Raw genomic sequence first — 17050 nt, forward strand, 5'->3', positions numbered from 1 at the left:
TCACTTTAAGGACTAATGTGCGCCTGACCCAAGTCATGGTGTTTTCAATCGCCTCATATGCATGTGAAACCTGGACAGTGAATAAGGAAGACTGAAGAAGAACCAATGCCTTTGAATTATGGTGTTGGCAAAGAATATTGAATATACCATGGACTGCCAGAAGAAATAACAAATCTATCTTGGAGGCAGTACAGCTAAAATACTCATTAGAAACAAGGATAGCGAGACTTCGTCCCACATACTTTGGACATGTTATCAAGAGGGATCAGTCCCTGGATAAGGACATCATGCTTGGTAGAGCAGAGGGTCAGTGAAAAAGATGAAGACCCTCAACGAGATGGAATGACACAGTGGCTGCAACAATGGACTCAAGCCTAACAATGACTGTGAGGATGGTGCAGGACTGGGCAGTGTTTCCTTCTTGATGGCACCTAACAACAACAACAATATATGCTAGGCACTCTTCTTTACACAAGTGCTTTACCTGGATTATATACTAAAATTATCCCCATTTAACTGATGAAAATAACAAGGGACAGAGTGAATAAGTAACATGTACAAGGTCCCAGCCTGTAATTGGCTCTATAATCCACATGCTTACCTTGATCGTCTGATCTGTGGACAACAATAGTAAGGATCTCAAATTTCTCACTTTTAGCAACAAGCTTGTCATTACTTGTAATAATTGTCAGTTTTCTGCTTTGGATATGCACGAGCACGGCTTGCATAGATAGGTAAGGACAGGACCAAGGTGGTTTAGATCATTTTTGACGCCAACTTTCTTTGACCCACCTCAGAACATTCTGAATTGAACATCTAGAAACAGAGGAGAATACTCAAGATCCATCACAACCACACCCTCTGGGAATACTCGTAGGGTGCTGTACAAAAAGGTAAGGCTCTCAGAATCAGTCCTGTGTTTAAGTCCTGACTCTGCTATTCACCATCTGTGTTAATGGGAAATTTTCTTAACTCTCAGTGTCAGTTTCTCTTCTGAAAAATAGGAAATAATACCAAATACCTCAAAATGAGACAGTACAATAAAAAAAAATCTAGCAGCTTTATGTTAGTACATGATAAATACTTCAAGATGATAGATAGCATTGTACTGAGGATGGGGAAATCTGAATCCCAAATGGCCAAAAGAAGATGTTTGCAGAAGGGACAGAGTATTCAGAAAAAGACAGGAAAGGATTAAATTCAGAGATAACCATTCTATCTCTGCAAGAAGTAATCTTGACTGAAACAACCCCAAATGTTCCGTTTCCTCTTTCCTGGAACCCAGAATACTTTTATCATCTGTGAGAACTTACATTAAAGTTTCCCTTGATCCACTATTGATAGTATACAAGAGTTTTCAGATTATAACTAGCAGCAGCACTGCTATTGGTGGGAAAAGGATGGGAGACAGGTCAGGCAATTTTGCCTTCACTCTTACCCAGATAATCTCAGAAATGCCACTTATTGAGGTACTAAGAAATGTTTTGGGGTAGAAGCTGATGGTGGTTCATCACATCTCCAAGAACCATGATGTAACCATTCCTGCTTCAACCCATTAGTCTTCCTTCTTGATAATATCTGCTTTCCCACCACCAACGCTGCCCTGAAAGCAGCTATTACTCCCTGGATAAGATGGCCTGAGGAGGATATAGAGAGGATAGAAGGAGCCCAGGTGGGGCAATGGTTAAAGCTCTCTGCTGCTAACTGAAAGGTTGGGGGTTTGAAACCATCAGCAGCTCTGCTGGAGAAAAGAACTGGCTATCTGCTCCCGTAAAGGTTACAGCCTAGGAAACCCTTATGGGGCAGTTCTACTCTGTCCTATAGGGTTGACATGAGTCAGAATTGATTTGATGGCACCCAACAATAACAGAGAAGGTAGAGGTTAGCTCCATTCTGTATACTTAAAAATTTACTTACTTAGGCCACAACACTGCCATCATCATCCCACAACATTATTTGGTCAGTGGTGTTTATCAGTGATCAGAACTACTGTTGGTTTGGCTGCTGACAACAGGCCCAAATGACCAAGGAACCAAAAGTGGTTTATATCCTTAGATTTAACTCCACAACATACTTTGGAAAATATCTTCATGGTATTTGACAAAGTTGGCAGGCAGTCACCTTTAGTGATGGTTCGAAAAAAATCTTTGATAAATTTACAAGGGAAAGAAGCCAGACAAAAAAGAGTACAATTATGAACCACATTTGGACAACGTCTGACCGCATATATGTCCATGGTCCCATAAGGTTATCAAAAAGTTCAGAAATCCTGATCAAAGAACGGGACGCAGCGGACTCAATTGGACATAGAGCAATAGCTTCCTGCAGGCAACACATGTATCTCATGTCTCTTGTATACAAAGTGATTGTGTTGCCAGGCATATGATGGTACAGTAAATTGTAGAGGGAGGTTATTTGCCCCTGTAAACAAATATTCATAGCAGTTTTATTCATAATAGAAAAAATACGGGAAACAACACAAATGTCCTTTCGCATGGTTGAACAAACTTTGAAATATCCTTACAATTGAATACTACTTAGCAATACAAAAGAACGAATTACTGATACATGTAACAAGCAGGATGGACCTCAAGGGGATTAGGCTTAGTGAAAAAAGTTGTTTTTAAAAGGTTACATGTGATATGATTCCAATTGTATAGTGCTCGCAAAATGACAAAACTATAGAGATGGAGCACAGATTAGTGGTTGCTACGGGACAGGCATGGGGTAAGGAGGAGGTGACTGTGAGTACAAAGAGATAGGTGTCATGAGGTAGTTCTTTTGTGGTGTGGAATGGTTTTGTATCTTGATTACGGTGGTGGTTACATGGAATAAAAGGTGCACACAACTAACTATACACACAATCAAATGAATGCAGGTAAAAAATGGTGAAAACTGAATAAGGTTTATAGTCTAGTTAATAACAATGTTGTTGTTAGGTGCCCTCCAGTCGATTTTGACTCATAGTGACCTCATGTGACAGAGTAGAACTGACAGAGTAGAATTGTCCCATAGAGTTTGCTAGGCTGTAATCTTTATACGAGAGCCCTGGTGGTGTAGTGTTAAGAACTTGGCTGCTAACGAAAAGGTTGGCAGCTCAAATCCACCAGCCACTCCTTGGAAACTCTATGGGGCAGTTCTACTCTGTCAGTTCTACTCTGTCCTATAGGGTCGCTATGAGTTGGAATCAACAGCAATAGGTTTGGCTTTTTTTTTTTCATCTTTACAGGAGCAGATCATCAGATCTTTCTCCTGCCGAGACACTGGGTGGGTTCGACCCGTCAACTTTTCAGTTAGCAGCTGAGCACTTAACCATTGCACCACCAGGGCTCCGTAACAATGTACTAATGTCAATTTTCTGGTTTTGGCATTGTACTACACTTATATAAGAGGTCACTATTGGGAGAAGGGCACATAGCACTCTTTATACAAGTTTTGCAACTTCCTGTGAGTTTATAATTATTTAAAAGTAAAAAGCTTAAATAGAAGAAAAGAAAGAGGAAGAGTATTTTATCTTACCCAGCTTGGATTAGTTCCATTCATGTTTGCAAATGATGTTCCCCTTAGGAAGGCCCGAAACCCCAGAGCTTCCATATCTCAGTGTTAAACACTATCAGCTGAAAATACATAATCGTTACTCAGAAATGTATTTACAGAAAATACTCACAGATGGGAAGGGAAAAGAGCAACCAAACTGATGTTTATGCTTCTTAGACCTCCAGATTCATCCCAATTGCTCCTTGGGTTTGTGGTGATTTGCATAACAGGTTTCATACCAACTCAGAACTTCAGGCTGTTATCCTAAAATTGGAATCTACATGTATGTGTAGGAAGGTTTTCTTAGATATTTTGAGAAGTTAACAGAAGAATTAAGGGTAAGCTATTTAGGGATAGGAAACCAGCTGCTTCTTGGAAACCCTATGGGGCAGTTTTATTCCGTCCTATAGGGTCACTGTGAGTCAGAATCAACTCCATGGCAATGAGTTTGGTTTGGTTTGGCCATTTAGGCAAAAAATGAATCCCTGAGTGGTGCAAATGGTTACGTGCTGGGATACTAACTGGAAGGCTGGCCGTTTGAACTCACCCAGAAACGCTTGGAAGAAAGACGTGGTGATCTGCTTCTGAAAGGTCACAACCATGAAAACTCTATGGAGTGAAGTTCTACCCTACACACATGGGGTCACCCTGAGTCAGAATCAACTTGACAGCAACTGTTTTTGTGGAAATATCTGTATTGAAATTGGCATTGGAAAAAGATTGAAAAGCTTAGATTGCCTTAAATTACAAACTCAATTTTGGTGACAGCAACAAGGAAGTCAGAGCCTCTTACCAACACAGCAGCGTTCCCTTTTCTTAAGCTAAAAGGAGTGGCGAAGGCTACTTTAAGGGAGACTGGAGAGGATGTCTTCCTTCTTGGCCTGTTAATAAAAGCCAGACTGGTTCAGAACATAGGGTAGCTTTTTAAGCAATCAGTCATGTTTATGTTATTATTCTTGGTTGAAATAACGGGGTTAGTCAGAAGACAGAGAAAACAAACTAAACTAAAACTAAAACTCCAAAACCCCATCTTTTGTAATCACAAGAAACAAGAAATCATTTCATGAGTTAGCAAGTTACAGAAAGTGTTGTGATTTACTCAAAAAGGACCTTGGATACTAGCTCTCTGAATGTAACCCAATGAAAAGGAAGAGACCTCTGAGTTTTCTAGAACCAGAGAAAGCCACTGGGGTTGAAATATACTCAGGGTCCAAACTCCACATTTGGCTTTGTGCTCAGGGTTGTATTCTTGGGCCTGATCTCCAACCCTTTGCCAGCAAGAGGACAGACTGTTTTGTTAATGCTTTCTTTCCAAGACTCACGGAGTTCAGGGCAGTGATAGAGACAAGAGAGCATGAGGAACCAGGTGGTTGGCAGTGTCTGCTGAACTATGGGTCAGTGGCAGGGCTGGCAACAAACATGGACAGACAAAGGCCATCCTCACTGGACCAGTTCAACTATGTACTACTGTGTCCTGGCCTGTGGCCTCAGGAGACACAGATATATTTCACTGTGTATGAACCCAGGGTTTATCCAGCTTTACAAGTTGGGCTGCAATCTAATTTCTGGACAAATGATTTAAAAAACAAAACAAAACAAAACACTTCTATGTTGCTATTTCTCAGATGTTCCCAAATATTAACATTTAACCTCTTAGCTTTCACTTACAGTCTTCTGCTTAGTGGAGTCTATAATCCACATTTTGCCATGGACTCATTGATAACTATTTTTATTTCAAATTTAAAAAATGGCCTGTACTCTGGGGACCATGGTCTCGGGGAACATCTAGCTCAATTGGCATGACACAGCTTATAAAGACAATGCTCTACATTCTACCTTGGTGAGTAGTGTCTGGGGTCTTAAACGCCTGTGAGCGGCCATCTAAGATATTCCACTAGTCTCATCCCTTCGGGAGCAAGCGAGAATGAAGAGAACAGGATACAAGGAAAAGATTAGTCCGAAGGACTAATTGTCCACAGCTACCAAGGCCTCCACCGGACTGAGTCCAGTACAGCTAGATGGTGTGCAGCTACCACCACTGACTGCTCCGACTAGGATCACAATAGAGGGTTCTGGACAGAGCTGGAGAAGGATGTATAACATAATTCTAACTCACAAAAAAAAAGACCAGATTTACTGGCCTAAAGGAGACTGGAGAAACCCCGAGAGTATGGCCCCCAGACACCCTTTTAGCTCAGTGGTGAAGTTACCTCCGAGGTTCACGGTTCAGCCTGGGAGTGGACAGCCCCGTAAAACCAAATGAGACTAACAAGGTACAGTAGTCCAGTGACAAGGGCCAGAAAGCAGAAGCGGACAAGGAAGCTGGTGATAGGGAACCCAAGGTTGAGTAAGGATATTGTTGATGTGTTGTGAGATTGTTAACCATTGTCATAGGGCAACATTTGTAGTAACTGTTAAATGAGAAACTATTTTGGTCCGTAAGCCTTCATCTTAAGTGAGAATAACAGGACAATTGGAAGAGCGTAGTCAATGTCACTGAACTGTGCATGTAGAAATTTTTGAAATGGTGTATCTTTGGCTATGTGTATTTTCACCAAAAAAAAAAAAGGTTGAGAAGTTAGAGGGTTGATATGTTGTGGGGTTGTTAACCAATGTCATAAAACAACATGTGTAAAAAAAAAAAAATGGCCTGTAAACATTTTTGTTTTACCTGTACTGTCCCTCTCATACACACATACACACACACACATGCACATACACACACACTTGTCACTGATTTTGAAAAAGAAACTGGCCACTACTTTGAACTTACTGCTTTTAAAATATCAATTAAACACCAAAACAAACAAAAAAACCCGAACATTTTAAAGCCAGAAAGCCTATGTGGGCTAACAAAGACTTTTTCTGGCTTTGGCCAATTTAGAGCTAAATTGCCTGTGCATTGTCAGCATCCTCCCCAGCAGTCAGCAAACTCTCCGTATACAAGAACTAGATGTTATTATGTAGTCCTAGGGCCCAGCATAGTTATCAGGCACATAGTAGGTATTCAATGATCAATTCTTGAATTGAATGTAGTTATTAACAGGTTAGCCCACCATTATTTCATATATTTATATCCAGATAAAACCAAACCATTCCATAAAGCACTCCTGACTCCCTAGGCACTCTGTTGTTTTCACTGGAGCCAGGAGGGAAAATAGGGGCATGGTAGCTAGTCTCCTAAGATGGTCAGAGTGAACCATGCAATCCAGAATACACTCTTGTGTAGTCCCCTCCTACACTAAATTGAGGCTGGTCCTGTGTACAGTAAAGGGTTAATTTAGCAGGTTTAGGATGTTCCAACCCTGCACATTCCAAAGAAAGGATGGGCCATGACTGGCTCCTAGGAGATAACTTCTAAGCCCTTGGAATATCCTGCCTAAGAATGTCTTTATATACCTGGGGTCTTGGGCCACACAGATAGTTTATGCTAAGAATGTGATTTATGATGGGGATCTTGGGCCATTGTGGTGCACTGAATTACTTAATATGGCCCTTCTGGCCATGCATGGTTTTGTAACTCCCCACATAATGATTAGGAGGGACTATGCAAATAAGGTGGTTGTTGCCCACCAAGGGGATTGGACAGCTTGCTAATGATTCACATATGGTACATGGCACCTTTGTGGGAGTGGAACCATGCTAACACGGTGTATAGAACCCTAATGAGGGGATTGGTCAGTTTTGCCATCCCTCTAGACTTAAGATGAGCCATCCCAGAGGCGGGAAGGACGGAGTTCACTACCATCAAAAAAGAAGACCCAGGAGTGGAATACTTCCTTTGGACCTGGGGTCCCTGCACTGAGAACCTCCTAGACCCAGAAGACAGAAAGTTGTAACACCAGAGACAATGTGAGACAGCAAAAGCAGCAGCAGAGGAACAGCAGCAGCAGAACCTGGAGACTGGCGAGAGATAGCATGGTAGGCTCACTGACCCAGAGAGAGAGAGCCGGAGTGCCTTCAGGCAAGAGGCTTCCTGGTGGAGCAGGGTGCTTCTGGGCACTTATCAGTGGAAGTAAAGGGATTTGTAACACCTGCCTGAGCAGGGCAGAGGCCAGGCCCGAGTGGGGTCAAAGGCTGAGGGCCAAGAGAGGAGGCCTGTCCTCAGGGGGCTGAGAGGAGCTCTGTATGGTGGAGAGGAGCTGAGAGAACTGTCTTGCTCCGTAGAAGGGAGACTTTGCCTACATGCTTCCTGATCCCAGTGTAGCCTGTTGATCCTGATCCCAAATTGTAACCTGTTAGCTTCCCTGATAAACTTTATAATTGTGAGTTTGTCTGTGATTTCTGCATGGCTACTGCAATGAATTATTGAACCCAGCAGAAAGTAGAGAGTGCCATGGGAAGAAGAGCTGCTGTCAGAATTGGTAAAAAGATTGGAGGGTGGAAGTATGTTTGACCTCCACCTCATAGCGTTCAGCCTTGGGCTGATACTGATCTTGATTCTCTCTTCCCCCTTATGAAGTTAGAAGAGGTCTGACAACACCTTCACACCATTTTTATAGCCACACTATATCATTTTAACCTCTGGAGGGGCTAGAGACTGAGTAACTAAGGTAAGTCATGCGGACACTCCATACCTATGTGCCCGACCCTGAATAAAAACCCTGGACACCAAGGCATGGGTGAGCTTCCCTGGTTGGCCATACTCTGTGTTGTAATACATTGTTGATGGGAGAATTAAGTGCTGTCTGTACAACTCCACTGGCAGATGACAACTGGAAACTGGTGCCTGGTCTCGCCTCAACCCAGCTGCATGTGCCTTTTTTGCTTTGATCCTTTTGTGGCAATAAACCGTTAACTGTCAGTATAGCTGTGAGTCCTTCCAGCCAAACTTCAAACCTGAGGCTGGTCTTGGGAATCCCTGACATAGCCTGTAACTTGCTTCATACAGTAGAATGAGGCAGAAGTGAGGCTGTGCGTGTTCTGGGTCTAAGCCTTAAGAAGGCCTAGAACCTTCTACTCTTGCATTTTTGGATGCCTTGAGTGAGTAATAGAGAGCATGAGGAAAGGAGAGGCTCAGTCACCCCTATGTCCCAGTTAAATCTCTGGAAGACTCCAGAACCAGCCACCCTCTGACTGTAAAACACATGAGAAACTCCCATCAAGACCAGCAGTTAAGCCCAGTCAACCCACAGAATCATGAGAGATAACAAAATGGTTGTTATTTAACACTAAGTTTTGGGGTGGCTTGTTATACACTAATAGATAACTAAATTAAGCTGAGACGATCAAAATAATTTAAGAGATTCAGAATTTAATTGGCTAAGGGATCAAACATAAGTCACTTTTAGAAACCCAAAACAATTTTCCTAAATTGAAAGCAAAAAACAAACTTTTAAGGGGACTGGGATTTAATAAAACCCACTCAAGCTGTTTAAGTCTGTTGCTTAATTTATCGTAGGCTCCAGGCTTATTTTCACTGCTAATTTGGAAACACTGAAAGGCACCAGTTAACAATACCTCACACAGGAAGAGCCTTGAGGTTTCAAAGCCCTCTCTGTTTTGTTCAATTTTACTCTTAAAATGAGAACATGAGGTTGTTGATTTAATCCAAATTTTAGAGATAAGGCCACAGACCAGAGAGTTCCCTGGCAGACCAGGGGCTGGAAATGCTGGTTTCCTGACTGCCCCCAAACACACCCTTCTGTACCCTGCCGGGTTCTACCTGGCCACCCTCCAGTGAGTCCCCCCTGAGGAACAGATGCCAAACTCCTGACACATGGTGTTTGAAAATACCTTGGAATGTTTCCACTCATGGATTTCACTCTATGTTCTCCAGTGAATATTTTAGCAAACTGAAAATGTGTCTTCTCAGTGATGAGAACACAAAGTCCGTTATCACTAGGGAACAGCAATAACACCGGCACTTTTATCTAATCATCAGCAAGTCCTCTTCCAGGGCATTAAATGGCTTATAAAATTTTATAATTTGCTTGGCAAGTATTTATCCTTTAGTGAAAGCAAGTGGTCTTAGAAGAGCAAAAAGATGCTGATGCACCACTTGGAATGGGTAAGTGGTGGCTCCTGCTGGGCTGAAGAAAGGCTGTTTCTTAGAAAATGGAACCTGGGCTTCTTATAAACATCAATCATCCCAGATAATGGTGATAATCTCAACATTTATACTCTGAATTTTTACTTTCCTGTCTTGTGTTTATAACTCACATTAGGCAGTTTTAAAGAGCTTAATTAATCCATCTGTAAGCTTTTAAACGGAAAAAACTGAGAACAGAGAAGCACATTGTCTTTGACCATTCTGTGAGTCAGAACACAGTTTTCAAAAATCCAGTATTCTTTCCTTGTGTTAAGAACAAACTTCAAGTGCCTGTTTAGCCAGCTTATTTCTATGAGGAAGAAACACCGAGTTAGGCAGCTGTTACAGGGGGAGGCAGAGAATCTTCTTGGCCACCCATTAAGGAAGATAAAAGGGCCTTATCCATTGGCTGACTCATCTTATGAAGATCTCACGGAAATTCTGTGGACACAAAGCACAATTCTCTTTGCTTGAAGAACATTTTCTGAAGCACAGATGTTTTTCTCAACTGTAAATGCTGGCTGACTTGTCCGTATACTTTTTCAGTACTCAGCAGACAGTACTGTGTTTGAAGTGGCTTGCCCTCTATAAACTTGGGGCTGATATTCATTGCTAGGTGGAAAATACATCTTTGGCTAGAACAGAAATGAATCAAAATTACACAAAAATGTTTCCATTTTGGGAAATTCCCCAAGATATAAATGTCTTCCTGGCTCTGGGCTGATATAAACTACCTCATGATCATATCCCAGAGAATATGCAGAAGTTATTGACAAGAGGACACACCTTAGCAAAACAGAAAATGAATTTTCAGTACTTTGTGATGGCAATACGTAATTATTGGCTCCTAAAGATTTTCCTTTTCAGCATTTTAGAAACAAAAATTGACTCATTTTTTCTGGTTGGTGCCTCAGTGTTTTCAACGCAGTTCCTATCTGAATAACAGAAAATATATTTCAGAGTTTTATCATTAAGACAGAACTTTATCAGTCAAACAGCACTGAGTCCTAAAACCTGTTTTGAGCTTAACAAATTAGCACAGCTTTATGCCCAGGAAGTTTAATCCAATAAATCAAGTAAAACAGTGATTTTTTTGAATACTGAAAAGTTCAACTAACTTAGATAATGAAAGTTTGGAAATGCAAGACTGGCTAAAAATTTAAAAATATTATAAATCCTAAAAAACATGCTCAGTTTCAAGTTTTATTAGAATATTTTTATTTGCTAGCAATTAAATACCATTTAACCTCTTACTACAAATATTTCCTCACGTGGATAAATACATTCGTCTTTCATTTATCATCTTTTTGTTGAGGTTGGTATGTGGAATTATAACTCTCTCATCAAGTATCTCAAGGATAAATAAAAGTAAGTAAAAATCCAACTGACTTGATATGCAGACTACAGAAAGTACTATTTCAAGCCACTGGGGGAAAAAATCTACCCAAAAGTTTAAGATTTGTGTTTTTTAAGTGTATTTACATGATGCGGAAAAAAGAAATTTCTAGAAAATTGCGAATGAGATACTGTTCTACATTAGAATAAAAGCAGAATTTCTTTACAATTGAAATTCTTAACACTTGCTTTTCTTTTAAACTAATTTTGAGTTGTGTATGAAAGTTCTAATAATCAGAAAAATACAAGGTTATTTTCAAATTTACTTGCTCAAATATTTTCAGCCTCCAAACTAGAAAAAAATGTTAAAGTTTCAAATTGATGCCATACCTACTCTGCAGAACACAATGGTGAACTGTTTTAGGAGCGTGTGCACACAGAATGCCTTGTGGGTCCGTGGAAGAGAGGCGCACACTGTACCTCCTGGGCTAATGGTCAAAGTCATAGTTAATTATAAGCACCCTGACTTGCAGTTCCAGAGGGGACAGAAATCTGAGCCACAAGATGCCCCAAATTAGGATTCCTGTTGAAAACTTGGAAAAATACCTTTGTACAAAATCATGCCCAGATTACTTTATAGGCCAGACCTGTAGTGATTTAAATACTGTCTAACACATCACTGGAGTCCCTGAGTGGTGCAAATGGTTAACATGTGGCTGCTTATTGAGAACTGGAAGTTCAAGTCCATCCGGAGGCACCTCTGAAAAAAGGCCTGATGAACTACTTCTGAAAAATTAGCCATTAAAAACCCTATGGAGCACAGTTCTACTCTGATACACATGGGGTCGCCATGAGTCAGAGCTGACTCAACAGCAACTGGTTTTTTAACAGGTCAAACTATCTGAAAAACTGTATCAGAAGCATTCTGCCCACTCTTCTCTGAATCAATAATGTTTCTAAAATTGCCTTTAACCATAACAGCTTTAAACAAAAATAAGGTTTTATTGATATCCTGCCTATGCCACCTAACAGCTATGTGACCTCCAGCAAATTCCATAATTTCTCGTCTTAGTTTCCTCATCTGTAAAACGGTAATGATTGTGGCAAAGAGTGAATGAGTTAATGTGCATGACTGCTCTGTGTTAGTATTAACATCAGTATTATCATCTACCTATTATATTCACTCATAATTTCTGGAGAGAGGCCATCAGCATAAAATAAAATCAACTTAATTCTTCAAAATAGAGAAACAGACACCACTTAAAAAAAAAAAATTCATAAAATTCCAAACTTACTATTGGCTTGGCTCAGGCTGAGCTAAGCACATTTAGATTCTTTCCAGCTTTTTCCCTCAACTAACTTCATGCACAAGGGGAGTCCTGTTACACCAGAAATGAACTTGCTGATCATGATTTTGTAATTGATCTTTCTAAGGCATGCCTTCCAGAGTTAGTAAGGAGATGGGTCACCTCCAGATGATGTTACCGAGAGATGGCAGCAAACAGCAGTCCCCCGCTTCAGGACACATTCTCACTGCCTTCCCTCTGTGTGAGATTAAGTGTTGCTCTAATCCCACACCCCAGACCCCCACATATATACCTGATCGCTAGGAAAGGTCATAAACATGAAAATTCCTCTAGCTAGAGAGGTCACTTCTGCAGTCACCATGCTGTTGTTTATATAAAAACAGATTGCCTGCTGGTTCTAAGAAGTGAGAATGGTACTTTTACTTCAAATCTTGGTGTTAGGATTTAACTTCAAACCAGGGAGATAATTTTTGTCTCTGCTGCCTGGCTTAGCCAAGCCAATGGGGGGGTCCAGAGAGACTGACCACCTCCTCTAGGCTGTAGCAGATTAAAACAAATTTCAACTTCTGGAATTTCCAGTTTGGGGACCTTCCTGGTGAACTACTATTTTAATGTCAATATTCTGGGAGGTAGGCAGATTCAAGGCAAAAGTACACTAAAGCATAGACATAGTGGCAAGGTAACTATTTAGTGCTGGTGGTTGGATCTGTTATTTCTTAGATGACAGTTGGCCTGCAGGTATCCATTTTTTTTTTTTTTTTTTTACAAAATAAACAAGTGCTTACTTTATCATTCACACCATGAAATTATATAGAAACAACACACAAACTGCTTAAAATGTAAATATTCTTTGGTTTACTCATCAAAATAGCAAATAACAAAATAGCAAAAACCTTATCAGTTAAATAAAAAAGGGACATTCTTTACCTATCGGATCTTCTTAAACATTTGAAATGCATTCATTTTCATGCTCATTCTGTAGCAATATCCTTTCTTCTCTTTTGCTCCTACTCCCCGTTATTTTGGTGGGTTTTTCCCTAAAATGAAGATTGTTTTCTCTTTCTTAATACCACTTACTTTGCATTATCCCAATATCAAGCACAATCTAGACTGTCACTTTGTCTATTATATTTGAAACTTATATGAAAAATGAAGATTTCATTAGCACATTTTCAAGATAACATGAAAGTTAAGCTTTAACCATGCATTTCGAGGCAATGATATATTACATTTCTGGGAATTTAAGTATCACCACTGGTTTAAAAAACAGTACTCAATTCCAGAAGCATATTCTTACTTTGGCCATTACTGACAATGTCCAATATAGTTCATTTCCACAGTAATGATTTCAGATGAGCAGTTTTCTATTCTTCTGAGGGTTCATTTTGATGGCCTCAGACTTAATTCTTGAATGTCAATGACAAAAACTTTAATGAAAGGATTGAGGTAAACGTGAAAATGGAATTACTTCTAAAGGAGCAGTAACAGCAGGAGAAAGCTGTTGGCTTTTTAAAAGAGGCACATATACATAGTAAGGAATAGAAATGAATCAAAATACATAACTTTGTACATGTTAGAAATATCCGATGCGCTACCAATACAACAACTGCCCTAAAAAAGATATCTTGAGGTTTGGAACCATACTTATCTTTCTTTGTATAACTCTACATTTGAATTATCCAACCACACATTTTCCCCATAATCTGTTAACCATTAGGAAGCTTTTCACTAGAATTTTTGGAAATATGCTTTTCTTCAAATAAAACATGCCCCATAAAAGCATTATCATTAATGCTTGACAACTGAATTGGGGAAAGTCTTTCTGAAACATGTGTAATCTTAAAAAAATTCTTTTTTCCTTCATAAGTCAGCAGTGCTCCATCTTCAAATAAATCACGAGCAGTCACAATCTTAACTCATATGCTCATATGTTCTCTTCATCCAACATTTTGTTGACACCATCACAAAGTTTTTGTAAGTGGGGTTTAAAGTTTCCAAAGGGATTATACAAGGCAGCCAAAAATTCACAATTTGAAAAATGATCGAAGACATTATTAACCCGTCCATGTGATTTTGCGGTGAGGTGACGCTGAATGATTTGGTGGAGCATATCCCTGCATTCATTTAGCAGCTTAGACAACACATTCCGGTCAAAGGTGTAATCCACCTGATGGAAGCTGACCACCGTCATAGCAAGCTGATGAACTTTCTTCTTAAATTTCTCCATGAGTGCCAGCTCATCTTGATTAAATTGATTATTCCTGTAAAGAATGGCCAGCTTGATGACTGTTTTGATGAGGTTTTTGATGATTTTCTCTGCCTCCTTCTTGTTTTGGGTGTACTCCTTGGTCACTCTGTAGAGCTCATCTAAAACCTCACTGCTCGTGTCGTCTATTAAGGTGGTGGCGATGGATTTGGACACCATTTTACCCAAGATCTTCTTTTGTGCCTGAACAGCCAGGTTTTTGGAATTAAACACATCTGTGGCCACTAAAAACAGAGAAAAGAATAAAAGATCAGTAAATATCAGTTAGAGAAGCGAATTACAAAACAGGTAATTCAAAAAATGAGAATTTTTTTTCTCATTTTCTTTACTATTTGTGGTTTGCCTCCCATCTACTGATATTAGTCTCTTCAGAAAAGATCTAAAAAATATTTTCTACATTTCTGGGTGATTGTGTATCTGGGGTTGCCAAGTCAAGTATATGATACCTTCTATTATAAAGGACAACTGGCAGTTTGTCGTACTGTGCTGGCTTGTGTGTTGCTGTGATGCTGGAAGCTATGCCACTGGTATTTCAAATACCAGCAGGGTCAGCCACGGTGGACAGGTTTCAGTGGATCTTTCAGACTGAAACAGACTGGGAAAAAGGATCTGGAGATCTACTTCTAAAAAAAACTGGCCAGTGAAAACATTATGGACAGCAGCTGAACACTGTCTGATATAGCGCTGGAAGATGAGCCCCTCAGGTTGGAAAGAACTCAAAATACAACTGGGAAAGAGCTGCCTCCTGAAAGTGGAGTTGATCTTAATGACATGGATGAAGTAAAGATTTTGGGGCCTTCATTTGCTGCTGTGGCATGACTCAAAATGAGAAGAAACAGCTGTAAACATCTATTAATAATCAGAACATGGAATGTACGAAGTATGAATCAAGGAAAATTAGAAGTTGTCAAAAATGAAATCGAATGCTTGAAGATCGATATCCTACAGATTAATGGGCTGAAATGGAGTGGTACTAGCCGTTATGAATCGGACAATCATATGGTCTACTATCTGGGAATGACAACTTGAAGAGAAATGGCGTCACATTCCTCGTAGAAAAGAATATTTCAAGATCTACCCTGAAATACAACCCTGTCAGTGACAGGATAATATCTATATGCCTACAAGGAAGACCAGTTAAAACGCCTACTATAAGAATTTACGCATCAACCACTAATGCCAAAGAAGAAACTGAAGATTTTTATCAACTTCTACAGTCTAAAATTGATCGAACATGAAATCAAGATGCATTGATAGTTACTGGTGATTGGAATGCAAATGCTGGAAACAAAGAAGAAGGAATGGTAATGGGAAAATATGGCCTTAGTGGCAGAAACAATGCTGGAAATCACAAGATAGAATTTTGCAAGACCAACGACTTCTTCACTGAAAATATTTTGCAAATTTTTTTTTTCAACAACATAAACTGCGACTATACACGTGAACCTCACTGGATGGAATACACAGGAATCAAATCAACTACATCTGTGGAAAGAGACGATGGAAAAGCTCAATATCATCAGTCAGAACAAGACCAGGGGCTGACTAGGGAACAGTCTCTCAATTGCTCATATCTACGTTCAAGTTGAAGCCGAAGAAAATTAAAACAAGTTCATCAGAGCCAAACTATGACCTTGAGTATATCCTACCTAAATTTAAAGATCATCTCAAGAATAGATCTGACACAATGAACACTAATGACCAAAAACCAGACGAGTTGTGGGATGACATCAAACATGATAAAAGCAAAAAGGTCACTAAAAAAATAGAAAACAAGAAAAAAAGACCAAAATGGATGTCAGAAGAGACTCTGAAACTTGCTCTTGAGTAGAGCAGCTAAAGCAAAAGGAAGAAATGATGAAGTAAAAGAACTGAACACAAGATTTCAAAGGGTGGCTCGAGAGGAAAAAGTAAAATATTATAATGAAATATGCAAAGACAGGAGTAAGAAAATCAAAAGGGAAGAACACACTCGGCATTTCTCAAGCTGAAAGAACTGAAGGAAAAAATTACTGAAATACTGAAGGATTCTATGGGCAAAAAAATTGAACAATGCAGGAAGCATCAAAAGATATGATCAAGAACTGATGGTACTGAAGGAAGAAGTCCAAGCTGCACTGAAGGCACTGGTGAAAAACAAGGTTCCAGAAATTTATGGAATACCAATTCAGATGTTTCAACAAATGGTTGCAATGCTGGAAGTGCTCACTCGTCTATGCCAAGAAATCTGGAAGACAGCTACCTGGCCAACACACTGGAAGAGATTTATATTTGTGTCCATTCCAAAGAAAGGGGAGCCAACAGAATGTAGAAATTATTGAACAATATCATTAATATCACACATCAGGAAAATTATGCTGAAGATAATTCAAAAACAGTTGCAGCAGTATATGGACAGGAAAAGGCGAGAAATTCAAGCCAGATTCAGAAGAGGACGTAGAACACGGGATATCATTACTGACTTCAGATGGATCTTGGCTGAAAGCAGAAAATACCAGAAAGATGTTTACCTGTGTTTTATTGACTATGCAAAGGCATTCAACTGTGTGGATCATAACAAATTATGGATAACAT

General features: G+C 39.8%; 1 protein-coding gene across 6 annotated transcripts in view; it reads right to left on the minus strand.

The window, feature by feature from the left end:
- Window positions 1-8774: 8774 nt before the first annotated feature.
- Window positions 8775-17050, minus strand: part of TNFAIP8 (TNF alpha induced protein 8) — a 140226-nt gene continuing 131950 nt past the window's right edge. For 5 of the 6 annotated variants that reach the window (XM_023731937.1, XM_004376968.2, XM_004376967.3 and 2 more), the window contains one exon: window positions 12949-14700. In XM_023731937.1, the coding sequence (XP_023587705.1) occupies window positions 14135-14700 (566 nt within the window). In that variant the 3' untranslated portion in view covers window positions 12949-14134. Of the gene's footprint in view, window positions 10504-12948; window positions 14701-17050 lie in introns of those variants that run through there. The other variant, XR_002824216.1, reaches the window with a different exon arrangement.

This window comes from Trichechus manatus, unplaced genomic scaffold (assembly GCF_000243295.1).
Source record: "Trichechus manatus latirostris isolate Lorelei unplaced genomic scaffold, TriManLat1.0 scaffold00047, whole genome shotgun sequence".
Taxonomy (NCBI): Eukaryota; Metazoa; Chordata; class Mammalia; order Sirenia; family Trichechidae; genus Trichechus; species Trichechus manatus.